The sequence below is a fragment of the Electrophorus electricus genome, chromosome 13 (assembly GCF_013358815.1).
Source record: "Electrophorus electricus isolate fEleEle1 chromosome 13, fEleEle1.pri, whole genome shotgun sequence".
Taxonomy (NCBI): domain Eukaryota; kingdom Metazoa; phylum Chordata; class Actinopteri; order Gymnotiformes; family Gymnotidae; genus Electrophorus; species Electrophorus electricus.
This window is the reverse complement of record NC_049547.1, coordinates 19,207,704-19,225,053: the sequence shown is the minus strand read 5'-3', so window position 1 is coordinate 19,225,053 and position 17,350 is coordinate 19,207,704. Positions and strand designations below refer to the sequence as shown.

General features: G+C 38.8%; 1 protein-coding gene across 3 annotated transcripts in view; it reads left to right on the top strand.

Moving 5' to 3' along the window:
• Positions 1–12,541, top strand: part of abhd12 (abhydrolase domain containing 12, lysophospholipase) — a 28,490-nt gene extending 15,949 nt beyond the window's left edge. For 2 of the 3 annotated variants that reach the window (XM_035532958.1, XM_035532957.1), the window contains 13 exons: positions 3,533–3,541; positions 5,860–5,981; positions 7,748–7,853; positions 8,718–8,837; positions 8,927–8,957; positions 9,127–9,172; positions 9,417–9,546; positions 9,726–9,763; positions 10,008–10,087; positions 10,466–10,548; positions 11,772–11,850; positions 12,094–12,221; positions 12,399–12,541. In XM_035532958.1, coding sequence (XP_035388851.1) covers positions 3,533–3,541; positions 5,860–5,981; positions 7,748–7,853; positions 8,718–8,837; positions 8,927–8,957; positions 9,127–9,172; positions 9,417–9,546; positions 9,726–9,763; positions 10,008–10,087; positions 10,466–10,548; positions 11,772–11,850; positions 12,094–12,221; positions 12,399–12,432 — 1,006 coding nt within the window. In that variant the 3' untranslated portion in view covers positions 12,433–12,541. The remainder of the gene's footprint in view (positions 1–3,532; positions 3,542–5,859; positions 5,982–7,747; positions 7,854–8,717; positions 8,838–8,926; positions 8,958–9,126; positions 9,173–9,416; positions 9,547–9,725; positions 9,764–10,007; positions 10,088–10,465; positions 10,549–11,771; positions 11,851–12,093; positions 12,222–12,398) is intronic. The other variant, XM_027024591.2, reaches the window with a different exon arrangement.
• The last annotated feature ends 4,809 nt before the right edge of the window (positions 12,542–17,350 follow it).

Here is a 17,350-nt window from a genome sequence, read left to right as displayed (position 1 = left end):
AGAGAGAACGAGAGAGAGAAAGAGACAGAGAGGAAGAGGGAGAGAGAGAGATGCTTTGCTGTGTCCTTAATTCGCCTTTCGCCCGTGCCATAGGGCCCATGTCCCAGGATTGGCCTATAGAGATGGCGGGCAATCTCTTAAGTTTCATGAAGCTGACTGAGCCTTGTGTCACTGTCTTAGTATGTCACTAAGGTCTAAGATGCTTTATTTCATTGTGCCACGTAGGGTTACACACTGATAACAAGAGTTGCCCCTCTTATTTTGATTGTGTTGATTCTTTGATAGCATTTTTAAAGAATCAGAATAGATGTTTTTATGAACAGGGTTAGATTATGCTGATCTCAAGGGTTGAATAAACTCTACTGCCTGGCAATAGATGTGGATTCCTCTATGAGGAATAACCCTGCATCTGTTTGCAGAATAAGGAAAACCATGGAAACCACAAAAATAAAAATGATTGTCAGACCTAACAGTTTTTATACTTAAATAAGCATCATGTGGGGTGATCATGTGGTAACTTTATACAGTGTGTAGGTATTGTTGAATTTCAGGCACATTTTGCATCATCAAGATTAAATCTCAGATTAGAGATAATCATCTCATTTACATTTTCTAACCTGGAATTTTGTAATGCAGTCAAAAATCATTTATGTAAAAGTATAACTATTCCTACATTTTAAAAAAGTGTCAAAATAAAGCTATTTCTAAACTTTTAACCTATTGCATTAAACTATTTAAGTCCATCTATTTGACCATAAACCATATTCTAAATAGTATGAACATGATATTTACTATTTTCTAAACCTAAGTGAATTGTATTAATTGTGCTAAATTTAAAATGACGAATTTGCCTTCTTTGACAAGCTCAAGCGTCTACTCATGGAAATGTATTAGCCAGAAGCTAAAAAAAAGAGAAACCCAGAATCAGTTATCTCTGCAGAGCCACAGTCTGTCTGGTCATGGGGGCCCAAGACTCACTGACGCGTGTGGGGAGTGAAGGCCAGCCCGCATGGTCTGGTCCCACAGAAGAGCTACTGTAGCTCAAATTGCTGACCGAGTCCATGTCGGCTATGATGGAGAGGCATCAGAACACGCAGCATATTGCAGCTTGCTGTGTATGGTGCTGTGTGGCCACAGACAGGTCAAAGTGCCCATGCTGACACCTGTTTACTACCGAAAGCACCTACAGTGGGCACATTAAATTCAGAACTGGACCATGGAACAATGGGAAAAGTTGTCTTGGTCTGATGAATCATGTTTTTGTGTGTCTGTGTGTCTGTCTGTGTGTCTGTCTGTGTGTGTCTGTCTGTGTGTGTGTGAGATAGATATATATATATATATATATATATATATATATATATATATATATATATATATATATATATATATATATATATATATATATATATATATATATATATATATATATATATACACACACACAGACAGACACACACAGACAGACACACACAGACAGACACACAGACAGACACACAGACACACAAAAACATGATTCATCAGACCAAGACAACCTATATAATTTCTACACCCAAAATAAACAAACATACTGGACTTTGGATTTGGGGTGTGTAAGACTGAGAATGGTAAGCTTCTCATATTGAAGTAATTTATTGATTTGAATAATTTGGCTTCTGCTTTCTACTTGCATCCTGACTGCACACTCTCTGATTATGTCTGTGTTTAGAGTCCAGATTAAACAAATAACTTGAATTTTAAAAATAAAAAAACTTGCCTTCTCCCATTTCATAAATTTAGTTCTGTGTCCAGGTAAGACCTAAATAAACATGACCATGCCGTCATTTCTAGCTGGACTACTGCAACGGTATTCCAACAAGGCTTTTCAGAAAGACCATTGATGCTAAGCAGGACTCAGAGTAGTGAGCATATTACCCCAGTGCTCAGCTACTTTAACTGGCTTCCAGATTGATGTCGCAAAAGATTTCAAATTGCTACAACTAAAATCATCAGTTTCAGCTGGTTTACAAATGACACATTGATTTTCCAGTTATTCATTATCATAACAGAATACTTTCTCTGTAAAACCAATAACACTTTAAAGTTAATTAATTTAATTTCGAGGTTAAATGAATTAATTTACACAATCTAACCCTAAACTAAACTGTAGCTAACAGTAACTCTTTACATTGAAGCTCTTTGTTTGCTGCATCACAGTCACAGTTCATATGTTGACTTTTGGGGTGTCAGATTGGATTGATAAGGAAACTACTAAAATGAGATCACCATCTGTTGGCTTCCTGTGTGTAGCCTGAGATATTATTACAGCAGCAGACTGACCACTCTATGAAATATGAATTGGTTATCTTGTAATGCTGAAGAGAAATAACCTTGCAAGCTAGATATTAATCGCTGTTAGCTAAAGCAAGTTCGATTGTATCTTATCTGCTACTAGGTATTCAAGTAGATAAGAGTCTGGTTTGTACATTACATACAGAAAGTTTTCAGACCCTTTTGAGATTTATGAAATGTTTTGCAAATGTTTTAAAAATAAAAGACTGAAATGTCACATTTTGAAATAAGTATTCAGACATACATACAGTATATACCAGCCAATAGCAGATACCACACACAAGAACAAGCTCATGCATGCACCAACTGTCTCCCCACAACCAGTCTGACAAGCAGTGTAATGAGAGCAATTTAAGTATAGAGTATAGTGTGGCTGAGATTAACACTAACACACACTACACACACACACACACACACACACACACACACACACACAATATGCCTTGCCTTAAGCACACACTTTTATAAAACAACTGGATGTGTAGCTGGTTATACCAGTTGTTCAGGACTAGACATTCAATGGTTTCAGGAAAAGCTGCAGTGAGCGCATGCATGTAGCTACTGGCTTTCGCTGGCTGCTGCCGCTCTGATTTTGTATACAGTGCAACATGCCCCTGCTGCACCATTACCCAACAACTTACTCTCTGTCTGTCTATCTGTGTCTCTCTCTCCGTTCCCTTCTTGATATCTTTTGTTTGCATCACCTCGTCTCCCTATACAGCTTATTCCGTACTATTCTCTGCCTCTCTGAGTACCTCTCTCTTTCTCGCTGATGTATACGAACACTCTTAATCGTTGTCTTACTCGCTTTCTCTAACACGCACCTACATGCCAGCATATTCTCTCTCTCCTGAAGCTTACTGAGCAGTGCCTTCTCTTTACCGTGTGCCACAGTCTCTTTGTTCCAAAGTAACAAACCTGTCGTGGCGACTTAAAGCAGGGTGGGTGGTGGGGGGTCGGCGTGGGTATGTGAGCGTGTGAAGATGCACATGTGTGTGTGTTCCATGAGGATGGATGTCTGTATGTAATGAAAGAATACAGTAACGGATCCGGTCTAGTGAGAGTTAAAGACGGAAACAGAGCTCCACTGTGTTATTGTCATGTTCGCCTTCCCGCCCCTTGTAACCATCCTTCCACTGATTATTTCACGTGGTCTGATACTGTGCTCTCTCTCTCTCTCTCTCTCTCTCTTTCAAAACCACAGGGGAAACGGGTAAGATGACAAAAGAGAAAAAATTAACTATTTGTCACACAGACACAAAAGTGTCTCTTGTGTGGTTTTGTCTGAAATATTATTTTCAAAAAAGAAACAGATGGAAGTACAACTAGTCCTGTATTTTTATTTTTTTTTTCTGTACCATTTTGTTGTAATTCTAGAACAAAATTCACATAAAACAAAAAATGTATCTGCCATGAAATGATTACTGGTTAAGGCTTGGGGTAGGGCTGCATAGTGCATTATTCTACTAACAAATATTCAGTTTGATCTTTGCATGCATGTGTGTTCATGCATATTTCTGTTTGTAAGTCTGTCTGTGGGTTTTCCTACAGGACTGGTCTGATGTCTAGTTTGTGTTTGTAAGTGTCTGTGGGTTTTCCTACAGGACTGGTCTGATGTCTAGATTGTGTTTTTAAGTGTCTGTGTGGGTTTTCCTACAGGACTGGTCTGATGTCTAGTTTGTGTTTGTAAGTGTCTGTGTGGGTTTTTATACAAGACCGATCTGATGTCTAGATTGTGTTTGTAAGTGTCTGTGTGGGTTTTTATACAAGACTGGTCTGATGTCTAGATTGTGTTTGTAAGTGTCTGTGTGGGTTTTCCTACAGGACTGGTCTGATGTCTAGTTTGTGTTTGTAAGTGTCTGTGTGGGTTTTTATACAAGACTGGTCTGATGTCTAGATTGTGTTTGTAAGTGTCTGTGTGGGTTTTCCTACAGGACTGGTCTGATGTCTAGTTTGTGTTTGTAAGTGTCTGTGTGGGTTTTTATACAAGACTGGTCTGATGTCTAGATTGTGTTTGTAAGTGTCTGTGTGGGTTTTTATACAAGACTGGTCTGATGTCTAGTTTGTGTTTGTAAGTGTCTGTGTGGGTTTTTATACAAGACCGATCTGATGTCTAGATTGTGTTTGTAAGTGTCTGTGTGGGTTTTTATACAAGACTGGTCTGATGTCTAGATTGTGTTTGTAAGTGTCTGTGTGGGTTTTCCTACAGGACTGGTCTGATGTCTAGTTTGTGTTTGTAAGTGTCTGTGTGGGTTTTTATACAAGACCGATCTGATGTCTAGATTGTGTTTGTAAGTGTCTGTGTGGGTTTTTATACAAGACTGGTCTGATGTCTAGATTGTGTTTGTAAGTGTCTGTGTGGGTTTTCCTACAGGACTGGTCTGATGTCTAGATTGTGTTTGTAAGTGTCTGTGTGGGTTTTTATACAAGACTGGTCTGATGTCTAGATTGTGTTTGTAAGTGTCTGTGTGGGTTTTCCTACAGGACTGGTCTGATGTCTAGTTTGTGTTTGTAAGTGTCTGTGTGGGTTTTCCTACAGGACTGGTCTGATGTCTAGTTTGTGTTTGTAAGTGTCTGTGTGGGTTTTTATACAAGACTGGTCTGATGTCTAGATTGTGTTTGTAAGTGTCTGTGTGGGTTTTTATACAAGACTGGTCTGATGTCTAGTTTGTGTTTGTAAGTGTCTGTGTGGGTTTTTATACAAGACCGATCTGATGTCTAGATTGTGTTTGTAAGTGTCTGTGTGGGTTTTTATACAAGACTGGTCTGATGTCTAGATTGTGTTTGTAAGTGTCTGTGTGGGTTTTCCTACAGGACTGGTCTGATGTCTAGTTTGTGTTTGTAAGTGTCTGTGTGGGTTTTTATACAAGACCGATCTGATGTCTAGATTGTGTTTGTAAGTGTCTGTGTGGGTTTTTATACAAGACTGGTCTGATGTCTAGATTGTGTTTGTAAGTGTCTGTGTGGGTTTTCCTACAGGACTGGTCTGATGTCTAGATTGTGTTTGTAAGTGTCTGTGTGGGTTTTTATACAAGACTGGTCTGATGTCTAGATTGTGTTTGTAAGTGTCTGTGTGGGTTTTCCTACAGGACTGGTCTGATGTCTAGTTTGTGTTTGTAAGTGTCTGTGTGGGTTTTTATACAAGACCGATCTGATGTCTAGATTGTGTTTGTAAGTGTCTGTGTGGGTTTTTATACAAGACTGGTCTGATGTCTAGATTGTGTTTGTAAGTGTCTGTGTGGGTTTTCCTACAGGACTGGTCTGATGTCTAGATTGTGTTTGTAAGTGTCTGTGTGGGTTTTTATACAAGACTGGTCTGATGTCTAGATTGTGTTTGTAAGTGTCTGTGTGGGTTTTCCTACAGGACTGGTCTGATGTCTAGATTGTGTTTGTAAGTGTCTGTGTGGGTTTTTATACAAGACTGGTCTGATGTCTAGATTGTGTTTGTAAGTGTCTGTGTGGGTTTTCCTACAGGACTGGTCTAATGTCTAGATTGTGTTTTTAAGTCTGTCTGTGTGGATTTTCCTACAGGACTGGTCTGAGATGTAGGATGAGGAGAATTTTCCTGTGGCTTTTGGGAATATACATTGCTATTCCCTTTATCATCAAGCTCTGTCCCTCCATTCAGGCCAAGCTGGTATTTCTAAACTTTGGTGAGTATAAAATCATAACGATTTTTAATTTAAACATTTTTTTTCCTCATTGCAACTTTATATATTCTAATTAATTGTTTGGTTGTTTTTTGAAAAGCACAAAGAACAAGGAAAAGTATTGTTATTCACATGAAAGAATAGTCCTTTCACAACAAACAAATAAATGTATAGTTAGGCTGGATATGAAAATGGAAATACTTTAATGTAGTAAAAGTGCAGTGTGGAAGTGTGTTCTTTAGGCTACTTCTGGTGCAGACTCTTACTAGAACTACTCAGTGGTTCTCACTGAACAATGCTAACATTACATTCATGTTTCTTTATCCATTGTTGTATATTTCATTAAATAAAAATGCAACTTTATTGTTTTTCTGTTATTAGTCTGCAATCTGGTGTCAACCAGAGGGGCATGGGTTCTCCTTCTGATGTTTCTTCCTCTAGCACTAGGGCTGTTTTGCCAGTTTTAGCTTGTTCATTAGGAGTCTGGTCCCTGATTCACTGTAAAACTGTTTTTTGTAAAGCTGCTTTGTGAATTTGAATGAATATATTTCAGTAGGTCTTGATAGAACAGTGTTGAGTGCTTTACCTTTGATAAATTCAACATTAAACTTGTTCATGGATTGGCTGTGAGATTCTGGCTGCTGGCTCCAGCACATTGCACTACGTTACACTGCGTTACATTGTTACACTGTGTAACATTACTGGTACTGCTTATGTATGTGAATGGAGTGGCAGAAACCTCCGCTCCTTTGCTCAACTCCGCTCTGGTGTCTGCTCTCTGTTTCCCACTCCTTACTCCCCATTCAAGACTGAAAAAATGCATCTGCAAGTTTTTCATATATATTTCATATACATACAAAAAAAAAAACCCCAACCACCCACCACTAATGTTGTTTAGCCAACTGTGCATTAGGCATGGACACATTCCTGTTCATGGAGAGCTATGTCGTGTTTGTGAGAGTTGTGTCTTTTTAGATTACACAGCAAATCCGTTGTGATGGAGGTGACCTAATGGCACTCATGTTCATTGTTAGGAGTTTTAATTAGACACTGATATTTTTGATTCTTTTCATGGTCTCTGTGAAAAGCTTACAAAGCGTCTAGGTTTATTAAAACTGTACAATGCAATTCCATTATGGGCCGTTCTCATTTGTTGAACTGGAGTGGTACTGGAGTGGTACTGGAGTGAGAGAGAACACCAGTGCTTCAGCTTTATGAAAATCCAGTCCTCGCTCTGGATGAAACTGCCCGGATCCCGTCTCGCTGTGCTCTGCTCGCATGCTCTGGTCTACACCACGATGCTTGTCACCTAAATCACAGGAAGTGAAAGTGTTTGCGTGAGTCTGTGTATGCAGGAAGTGGTACAGGATGTATGACTGTCTTGTGAGACCCAATGAGGCAACTAAATGACTTGTTAATTTGTGGATTCTAAATGAATAGTTAAAATCATAGACTTAGAGCTTTTATTTAGAGAGTTGATATTATTACTTCAATTGTGCCAATTCTCTTGTATTTTTATGTGGTGGGATCAAATAGTAAAATCAAATAAATCATATTTGACAGAACTAAAAACTATAAATAAAATGTTGTATTGTGGATATGGTAAAGTGTTTTGAATGGGAGCAAAAGGTATCACTGTAATGACCCTGTCATCATCAAAGACGTGTGCAGGCCCTGGGGTTCCTGACGAGGAGAGTGTGGATTTCCCTTCCACATTTCTGTCTGTCTAATACTGTTTTTCTCCCCATCTTTGTCTTTTTCTCACTTAGTGAGGGTACCGTATTTTATTGATCTAAAGAGGCCGCAGGATCAGGGGTTGAACCACACATGCAACTTCTATCTTCAGCCGGAGGACGGGGTTCATGTTGGAGTGTGGTGAGAGCCCTAAACCATTCTCTCTCTATAGGATCAGCATGCAGGGGCCTCACTTCTCTGTGTGTGTGCGTGCGTGCTTGTGTATAGTTCTAGAAACTGTAAAGAGGAATATGTGGCTGTGCGCATGCATGTGTAAGCTTTATAGTGACTTTGTGGTCACAACCCATTATGTTTAGAGTCAACAATACTTATTGAGGAGAAGAAAACCATCTCTTCCATGAAGCATGGATGCGGAGCTCTGCTGTTTGGAGGGTGTGTGAGCTACAGGGAATTTGGTCAGAACTGATGAATGCAGCTTATTTTTATTTTTTTGGTGATCATTGTGAACAAGGGCCTTGTTCACAATGATCACAAAAGCCTGCAAGCCCTCACTGATGCAGAAGGGGGCAACACATTATTAGGAACTAGGGGTATGCAAACCTTTGAACAGAACCATTTTCATTATTGCCATGATTTCTTTAATGATTGTGTTATTCTCTGATGTTTAATAGTTTAATGGGAAATGCATTGAAAATAACTGTATATATGCATGTGCATGCTTCTAAGAACTGTAGGATGTGTGAGTGTGTGTTCATAGAAACTGTAGGGGTGTGTATATAATGCGTACATGTATAAATGTGTGCGCGTTCGTACGCACTTAGCATTAATCATTAATATTGTGATGCATACATTAATGCACTTTTTGTCCACTATTAGTGGTTGTGGTTTGCATTTTATCCTTTTATTATTACATATTATTACTTATTACATATAATATTATGGTAGGCTTCATTTTTGGTTAGTCAGGTTTTCGCATGTATTTTGTACACATGGTAAATAAAGTGCTTGAATGAAATAAATGAATGAAGATAACGTCTCTCTCAGGCATACAGTACCAGCCGTGCTGTGGAAAGAAGCACAGGGCAAAGGGGGAGACTGGTATGAGAGTACCCTCCACTCCACTCATCCTGTCATGCTGTATCTCCATGGCAACGCAGGCACAAGGTAATACTCGCTCAGTCTTCCTCTCGAGTTCAGAATACAGCATCTCTCGGTTGTTTACGTGTGTGTGTGTGTGTGTGTGTGAATTACAGGGGAGGTGATCACAGAGTTCAGCTTTATAAGGTAAAATGCCTATATGATATCTGCCAATTTGCATATTAGTTGTTCTGATCTGTAAGTTAAAGTAAAATATGCATATATTTTAAGTTATGGTAAGTCTGAACAAAAGTAGAACATTATTTTGTGCTGGGAGTTAACTTTACTTGAGCTGAAACCGCTCTCTCTGTTTTAGGTTCTTAGTTCATTAGGCTACCATGTAGTCACACTTGATTATAGAGGTAAGTATCTTTTATTTCTGCCAACAAGTAGAATTGGTGAACACAAGAATTTCAAACTGCAAAAGAAGGGAGTTAAGTATAGGTATGTAAAACTGAATTTGCATAAGTGAGCAAAAGGCACTGTCGACACACTCAGAGATCGTGTCTGATTGCCTGTGTGCATGTGTTTGATTTTGTGTCTGCATGTTCGGCTGAGCGTGTGATATTTATGTATGGGGTGGGTGTGTGTGTGTGTGTGTTTCAGGTTGGGGTGATTCAGAAGGCAGTCCTTCAGAAAGAGGGATGACGTTAGATGCTCTGTACATTTACCAGTGGCTGATGCAAAGAGTAAACAACAACCCACTTTACATCTGGGGACACTCCCTGGGCACTGGGTGAGGCCAGCAGGAATCTGTCAGTGCAAGCATGACCTTTAGACACTTCATTATCAAATCACCTTTTGTATCCAACTCCTCAAGAATGGGAGTGTGCTTGTGTGAGGGAGCAGGAGCAGGAGAGAGAGAGAGGAAGGGAGAAAATGACTAACACTGTCTGTTCATTCCTGGTTTTCCAGAGTGGCTACTAATTTGGTGAGACATCTATGTGACAGAGGTGAGTGTGTATAAGAGAGCGAGTGTGTGTGTGTGTGTGTGTGTGTATTGACACAACGTGATACAGAGCATATGGTTATTTCCTAATGCACTTGCAGTTATTGCTTGACATGTGGCTTTACAAGTAGGCAGTTGATTGTCAGTGTGGCGTAGGGAGGCATGGTTTTGATCTGATGCAGGTTGATTGTCAGCGTGAAGGAGGTCTGGTTTTGCACTGATGCTAGGCTCTCCTGATATGTGTTCAGGAACACCACCAGCCGCTGTTATCCTGGAGTCTCCATTCACCAACATTAGGGAGGAGGCCAAAAGCCACCCTTTCTCTATGGTAGGAGTTACACGTGTCTAAACACACAGCACGCACACTTCGCACTTGTGTATAAGACAGAGAGGGCTCTATAGAGACAGAGAAATGCATCAAATAAATTGGGTAAAGATGTGCCTTCCCTAAGGCTAGAAATGGACATGCAAATCTCTGCTTTTCATACAGCACGGACAATTCTGTGTGTGTATATGCATCAATATGCGTGTCCTTGTGGGTTGGTGCTAGGGAGAAATTTTCTGAACATTGCGCATTGTGTTTTTACATTCCATCAGCTGGTTAGTTTATTCTAACTAATGTCTGTTCTTAGCTCTCTGTATCCAGACATCATTTATGACAGTGGAAGAGATTGAGCTTGGTGTCTTGTGTATCGTTTTCTCATAGGTTTACAGATATCTGCCAGGCTTTGAGTGGTTCTTTTTGGATGCCATCACTGCAAATGACATCCGGTTTGCCAGTGATGAGAAGTATGTGTTTCTCTCTCTCTCTCTCTCTCTCTCTCTCTCTCTCTCTACCCTTTTACTTTAGCCTCTAAGTGTACATCGGAAGCTGCAATAATAGAAGAATAATAATACGGCTGTATTTATGACGCATCTATTTTTACTCAAGACACTGCTGTTTATGGAGACACTGCTGGCACAGACATAGCAACACAACACATGGCATCTAGTGTTCTGCATGGATCTGGGGAAGCTGATATGTGGTGTACTGTTGCCCATGCAAATATAGCAGAGCACACAGTTTTATAAATACGCAGAAGCATAGTAGAGAATCGGAAACCGAACATTTTCTTGCCATGCAACAATGGTTATGAGAGATTTGTCATGGTAAAAAGCCCTATACGCTCAGATACACATGAACAGGGGATTCAGGCATCCCTTTTTTGACTATAGCCTAGCCTAGATGGGAAAACAATGTGTAGGGGATTTGGAAATCTAATGATTTACTAAAGAAATAAGAACATATACAAAACAACCCTCAAACCCAAGAAGGTGTGTTTTCTTCCGGTAGATGTTCCTAGACATGTGCATATATAGAACAGAGATGAGCTCCAAGATGGGAAAACCTTCATGCCAAACGGCCATCTGGTTAGCGCCTGACTGAGTTTCCAAAACGAATCCCTAGTCTATTTTAAAGTTGTATAGAATTAGTCGAAGTTTAGGAAGACATCTCTGTTGTAGCTTTAACCTACCACTTGCGATAGACTTGTTGTGACTTTTCTGAAAATCTGAACATCTTTCTCTGGTCCATGATTGTATCTAAGTATATTGCATGAAATGGTAATTCATACTAAAGCCTCAAAAAATCAAAAGACATGAATAGAAGGCAGGACCATATACAAGGCAGAGACAAAGTCAGGTAGTTCTATATAATCAGACACTAACCTCAGCTGTTACCTCACTATGGTACGTTTCACTATCATTTATCTATAAAAAAAACAAAAAAACAATACTATACAGTGGTGAATTTAACTAGCTAACACAGACATTAACTCTACATATACACCACACACAGCCACACAGAGACATTAACTCTGCATATACACCACACACAGACATTAGCTCTACATATATACACCACACAGGCACACAGACATTAACTCTACATGTACACCACATGCAACACACTCGATGCTTGATTATGTCCATGAATTTGCCTAATTTTCTGAAACTGTTTCATTCTCCATCAGTGTGAATCATATTTCCTGTCCTGTGCTAATTCTCCATGCTGAGGATGATACTGTTGTCCCATTTCCCCTGGGTAAAAAGGTAAAAGATTTTAGCAGATTCAAAAATGTTTCCCTGGTATAACAAACCAGGTGGATGTTACTGATGCTGAAGCTACTGACGTGCTCAGACTTTCTGTTCTAATCCTATAGACTTGGAGGCAACCAAAGAGTTTAGTTGCAAGCCAAAATTAATGCTCACAATTCAATTGGTCAGGTTCTTCGGGAACATCTGAATAACAGTGGCTTGTTTCCTGTTGCTAATGGATTTATTATCCTTCTGCAGCTGTACAATATGGCAGCTCAGTCCAAGAGTCTGAGTGGACACAAGGTGCAGTTCGTCCCCTTCCAGAGTTCTCTAGGCTACCGACACAAGTTCATCTACCGGAGCCCACAGCTGCCACACATACTCAGGTATAGCACAGCACAGTCACAAAACATGCATATAAAACGTAAAAGTTATGAATCATGTTAATTATATTGGTTAGGGTGGCCTAATATAAGAGGGAAAATATGATTTGTTCTGGCAAAAGCAAACTAGCCCTTTTCTCTCTCTCTCTCTCCCGTCTCCCCATCCCTTCCTTCGTTTAGTGACTTCCTTGGCACGACTCATCCCCATGCATAGCTCAAGCTCCAGCTGTCTGCTGCCCTCAGACTCAGTTAGAAACACACACACACACCTCTTTCTCCACTGTATATGCGCACACACACAAGTGCTCGCTCTCTCTCACACACACACACACACACCTCTTTCTCCACTGTATATGCGCACACACACAAGTGCTCGCTCTCTCTCACACACACACACACACACCTCTTTCTCCACTGTATATGCGCACACACAAGTGCTCGCTCTCTCTCTCACTCACACACACACACACACACACACACACACACACACACACACACTCCTCTTTCTCCACTGTATATGCACACATACACATGCGCTCTCTCTCTCACACACACACACACACAAACACAAACACACACACACTCACTCTTTCACTCACTCTCCCACTCTCACCTGTACACACACACTTTCCTCTTTCTGCACTGTATACACGCACCACATGTACTCTATGTTGGTCTTTTGCGTATCTTTGTTGACTAAAATATGTGAAGAATAAAACTTAAAACAGGGAGGGAAAGGGGGAAAGCAATAGAACGAGAGAGCGAAATGAACATTTAGCTGCTGTGTCAGATGGAGAGCTGTGTGAGCAAAACCTATGCAAACATGCAAAACTTATGCAAATATGCAAAACCTAATGAGCAAAAATTAATGAGCTTGGGTAGCAGTGACCCTGTGTAAGAGTGAGCAACTACCGCATTGTGCAGTGAAGGTGAAGTTGGAAAGTGTGTAAGGCGGTGGAGAAGAGATTGCAGAGCATGATGGTTATTTACAATCTGAACATGTTATCTGTTATTTCCAGCAGGAAGCGTCTATACTGCAGATATACTGTATAAGTCAGAAAAATAGTTTAATGGACACATTTGTCAGTTCTTATATCAGGTGAAGTGAATGGAGTTTTTCTCATTATTGTTTAGCTGAAATGATTTTGCTTTTTGTCTTTTGGTTTTAGAATTATCTTTCTACTAAAAATGACCCCTTTCCTCTGTTAGAACAGAATTACTATGGTTACTGAGTATCGCTACGGTTATCCAAGTTCAAAGTCGTGTGTTGGTGCTGTATGCATTTCACACTGACATTTAATAATGTCAGCAATTAGGCTATATCTACTGGGTGTCTGACCACTCTGTATTTTAAATATGATACTTAATACTTAATGTAATGTTGCTCTTTTTGTGGAAGTGAAAAGTTGGGTGTCATTCCCTCAAAGGTGGCTCATTTTTAGTGTGCATTAAAAAAAAATTGTATTTATGAAAAATCACCTATGATTTTCTATTTTAGCATCCTCATTCAAGGTACTAATGATTTATATTTTTGTCCAAAATATAACCCATATTTAGATATTGAATTTTAGCTTAGATCTGAAGTTTTGTAACGGTTATGAAGTTGTTGTTGTTTTTTGTTTTTTTTATTAACAAATTCCTTTAATCACAGTAAACCTTGTTTTTCCAGTTAGACTGCTTTATATTTTGCCCTTCCATTTAATCTTTCTTTGCACATTCCAGACATTTGGTGGCATCTGTGCAGTTTTAGAATATCTGGTATTTCTTCATTTGCCCAAAAATGTTTACTAAAATTAATTTATTTTCTCACCCTTGCATGAAATTCGTTCACCTAAAACTTGAATCAAAAAGATAATTAGTAAAAATGAGTAAAAAGTCAATAATTGACAAGTCATTGATTAGTTTGCTAGTATGCTTGGTTTAAAGTTATTGTCAGTTTTAGGGATACATCCTTTTGGGTCAGTGTTACTTTTTTTTTTGCCATTGATGTCCCCAGTTTCTGAAAATAGATTTCTAGTTAATCTGTTTTCCAGTGTCCAATTGTCAAGGTAGCACATGGCAACATCGTCATTTGCATATAACTGCACACTGACCATAGCTTTAAACAAGCATTTACTTTTGTAAACATTTCATTTCAGAAAGAGACTCTTCCTTTTTGTGTAGTATGCAACTGCAAAGAAAACAATACTTCACTCCCTGCTCTGATTTTGTCGCACTAATCCGAAAGACTGCAGTGACATGTTGAGCAATAACGTACTGTACTTTGTTTAATTTGTGAAATTATTTTCATCATGCATCTTATGTATTATAAGTCATTGGTAATAAATAGCTCAGCAAGATATCATTATGAATTTAAGAATTTGTGTAAGTAAAAAAAGTAATGAGGACTAGACATCTTTTAAGTCTGGAGAGCAGTGCTTCACAATGTAGCCCATAGAAAAGCCCTTTCAGACCATATCTGTTTTTAACTCAAAACGGAAACCTAGATGCTCCAAGGGCACTACTACCTGAGATCAAATGCTATTGTGGTTATTATTTGTGTTACTATGGAAGGGACAGGTAGTGGTAAGGGAACTATGGATTGGCTAGTATTATATGCTTGACAATGCTCTCTCCCTTTAGCTTTCAATTGTATTAGATTAAATTGTGTTAGCATTTTTGTATGAATCATCATCTAAGAGATGCAACCTACTATGCATTTTCATTTTAGAAATTTGCATACATCAAATTTTAATATACAAAAGGCAGTAGGCTGTGAATGGGATTGTAACCTGTATAAGTTTGTAGGGGCTAGTTTCTGCATGTGAGCTTCAGTGTTCATAACTTGCTGTACTCCCTGTAAAAAAATAATAATAATAAAAAATAAAAAAAAAGGCTTTTTCTTAAAGTCCCAAAATAGAATTTTTACTTAAGGATAATTTTATATATATTTTTTCTTCTATCATGTGACTGACCAAAGCTTCAGAAGGACAATTGAATTGCAATTATTTTGTTTGTTCTTTCTTTTTTTGTCTTTCTTGGCAAGGGATGGGATTTAGGGTTTTGGGAGTTGAATAGGTGTGGGAGGCATATATAATCTAAATGGTATGACCACAGATGGTAATGCACACCGAATGCAAAACATGATTTTACTCTGTATTAGATTCTCACATTCTAGATAAGCTGCCCTTGCTACCTAAAGCCCGGGTATTGAGGTTCTCACCTCGGATGCTATGCTGCCTTCGTTGAATATGACCAAGCACACTTTTGAGCATATTTTACATGTCTTTTAAATCAAGTTAATTTTTATTTACAAAAAAATGAAATATAAAAATCTCTTGTGTTAAACAAACAGCTTTTTTTTTTTTTCTTTTCAAATATTGTAAGTGATTTACAGTTCTTTGGATTTTTATGTTGTGTTTTTTAAAGCTGCTAAACCTTATTACTAGACGTCTAGAAGATTGTGTATGGTTTATCTGTTGGTAAATAATAAAGGTTTGAACTCGTGCCTTCTGTGTGTATTCTGTGTGTACTGGACATGCATTCTGTGTATGTTCTGTGTGTATTGTGGTAATATACATATACTTTTGGAAATACTAAGGGTAATACTAAGGTCTAATAATAGCTTTGAAATTGCAGATTTTCACATTTCACGTTATAGCAAAAGCAATAATTGTGTATGCACGTAGTGATCAGTTAACGAGGACAAATTTGGTGATCAAATAGATGAATAATGCTTTGCAAAGAATGAATTGAAAGCAAATTGTTCCATCCATTGGAAAAGTATTACTTTATAAAATGTACTTTTATAGGCTATAACCTCTCTTTATATTGAGAATAAAGCCATGGAAACATGAATGCTTATTCATTTGAAGGAATTTTGTTACGTCATAATGTGGTGTTTGAGCGAAGATAAACACCTATACTATAGTATAGTAAAACACACACTTGATTTCTTTGTAATTGCACTCAGTACATTCATTCTTTTAAAATCAATTTTAAAGTTATGCTCCAAGTAATTAATTTATTAGACTCAACATGCGTACCTAATTTGTACCTAAACAGTGCTGACTCCAGTGCTGTTTACACATATAACATGCCACCCATATGTAAAAGGAGAGCATTGCTGATTATGTGCTTGGGTTCCATAACTGATTGGCATTATTGCCTAGTCACTTTTAGATAGCGACAGCCAATTACTCCTTTCTACATTTAAAGACCACTTTACCCTTACTCTTAATGTATTGCATTGGCTCTTGCCAGATAGCTTTCTGTTTTTTGGAAAATGGCAGTAGTTGCTGGACTATGTCACTACGTGTGAAGGTGTACCAGTTGTTGTCAAGGGGAAGAGAGTTCAGAGCTGCTACAGAGCTCCAGTGCGCTGTCCAAGGTACTGAACCACCTCCACACCCCGGTCAAGCACTCCTGTTGTGGCCCTAAGCCAGCACGTGGGGGCACAGGGGTGGGATATCAAGCGAACCATGCATGGTTGGTCACCGTTTATGACTCGAACCCCCACGTCCTCCTGGATCCTCCTGGAAAGATACGTTTCTACGTCTAGACTCCACCTACAACCACTTATTTTTCCCCCCTGTCTTTCATTCCCCTCTCTGTCCTCAACGAAAATTCCAATTTCGTAGCTCTCGAGTGTGTTCATCCCATGCAGACGATTCCGTAATAAGGTAATAATAACTTCCTTTTTTATATTGGCAATTAGTTCGATTAAATATGTTAATAGAGGCGATCACATTGCAAGTCTTGCAAACCGCAGGATACGTCCCTCAAGTTTCATAGGAACACCAATACTCCCCTTCGCCTTTGAGAAATAAACTTCAGATGAGTAGCCTCACTACACTGAATCTGTAACCTAAGAGGCGTGCGCTAGGTGGACAAACTTATTTCATAAGTCTGCATGTAGGACGAAGCTAATGTTTCCTCGTCCAAGCGAAGATGTGTTAACACCACATGGGGGATGTTTTATGTTAATATGATGTGCCTTTTATAAGCTCTTTTTGTATTCTTTTACTTTGGCTTTCTTTAGTTCTCAATAATGCATTTTTATGTTTGGTTTCCTTATTGTTCATTTCATTAAACTCTTCAGTTAGAGACTCACGTTTGCTTCTTCCTTTTTCCAGAAGATTCTTCGCCAGTGA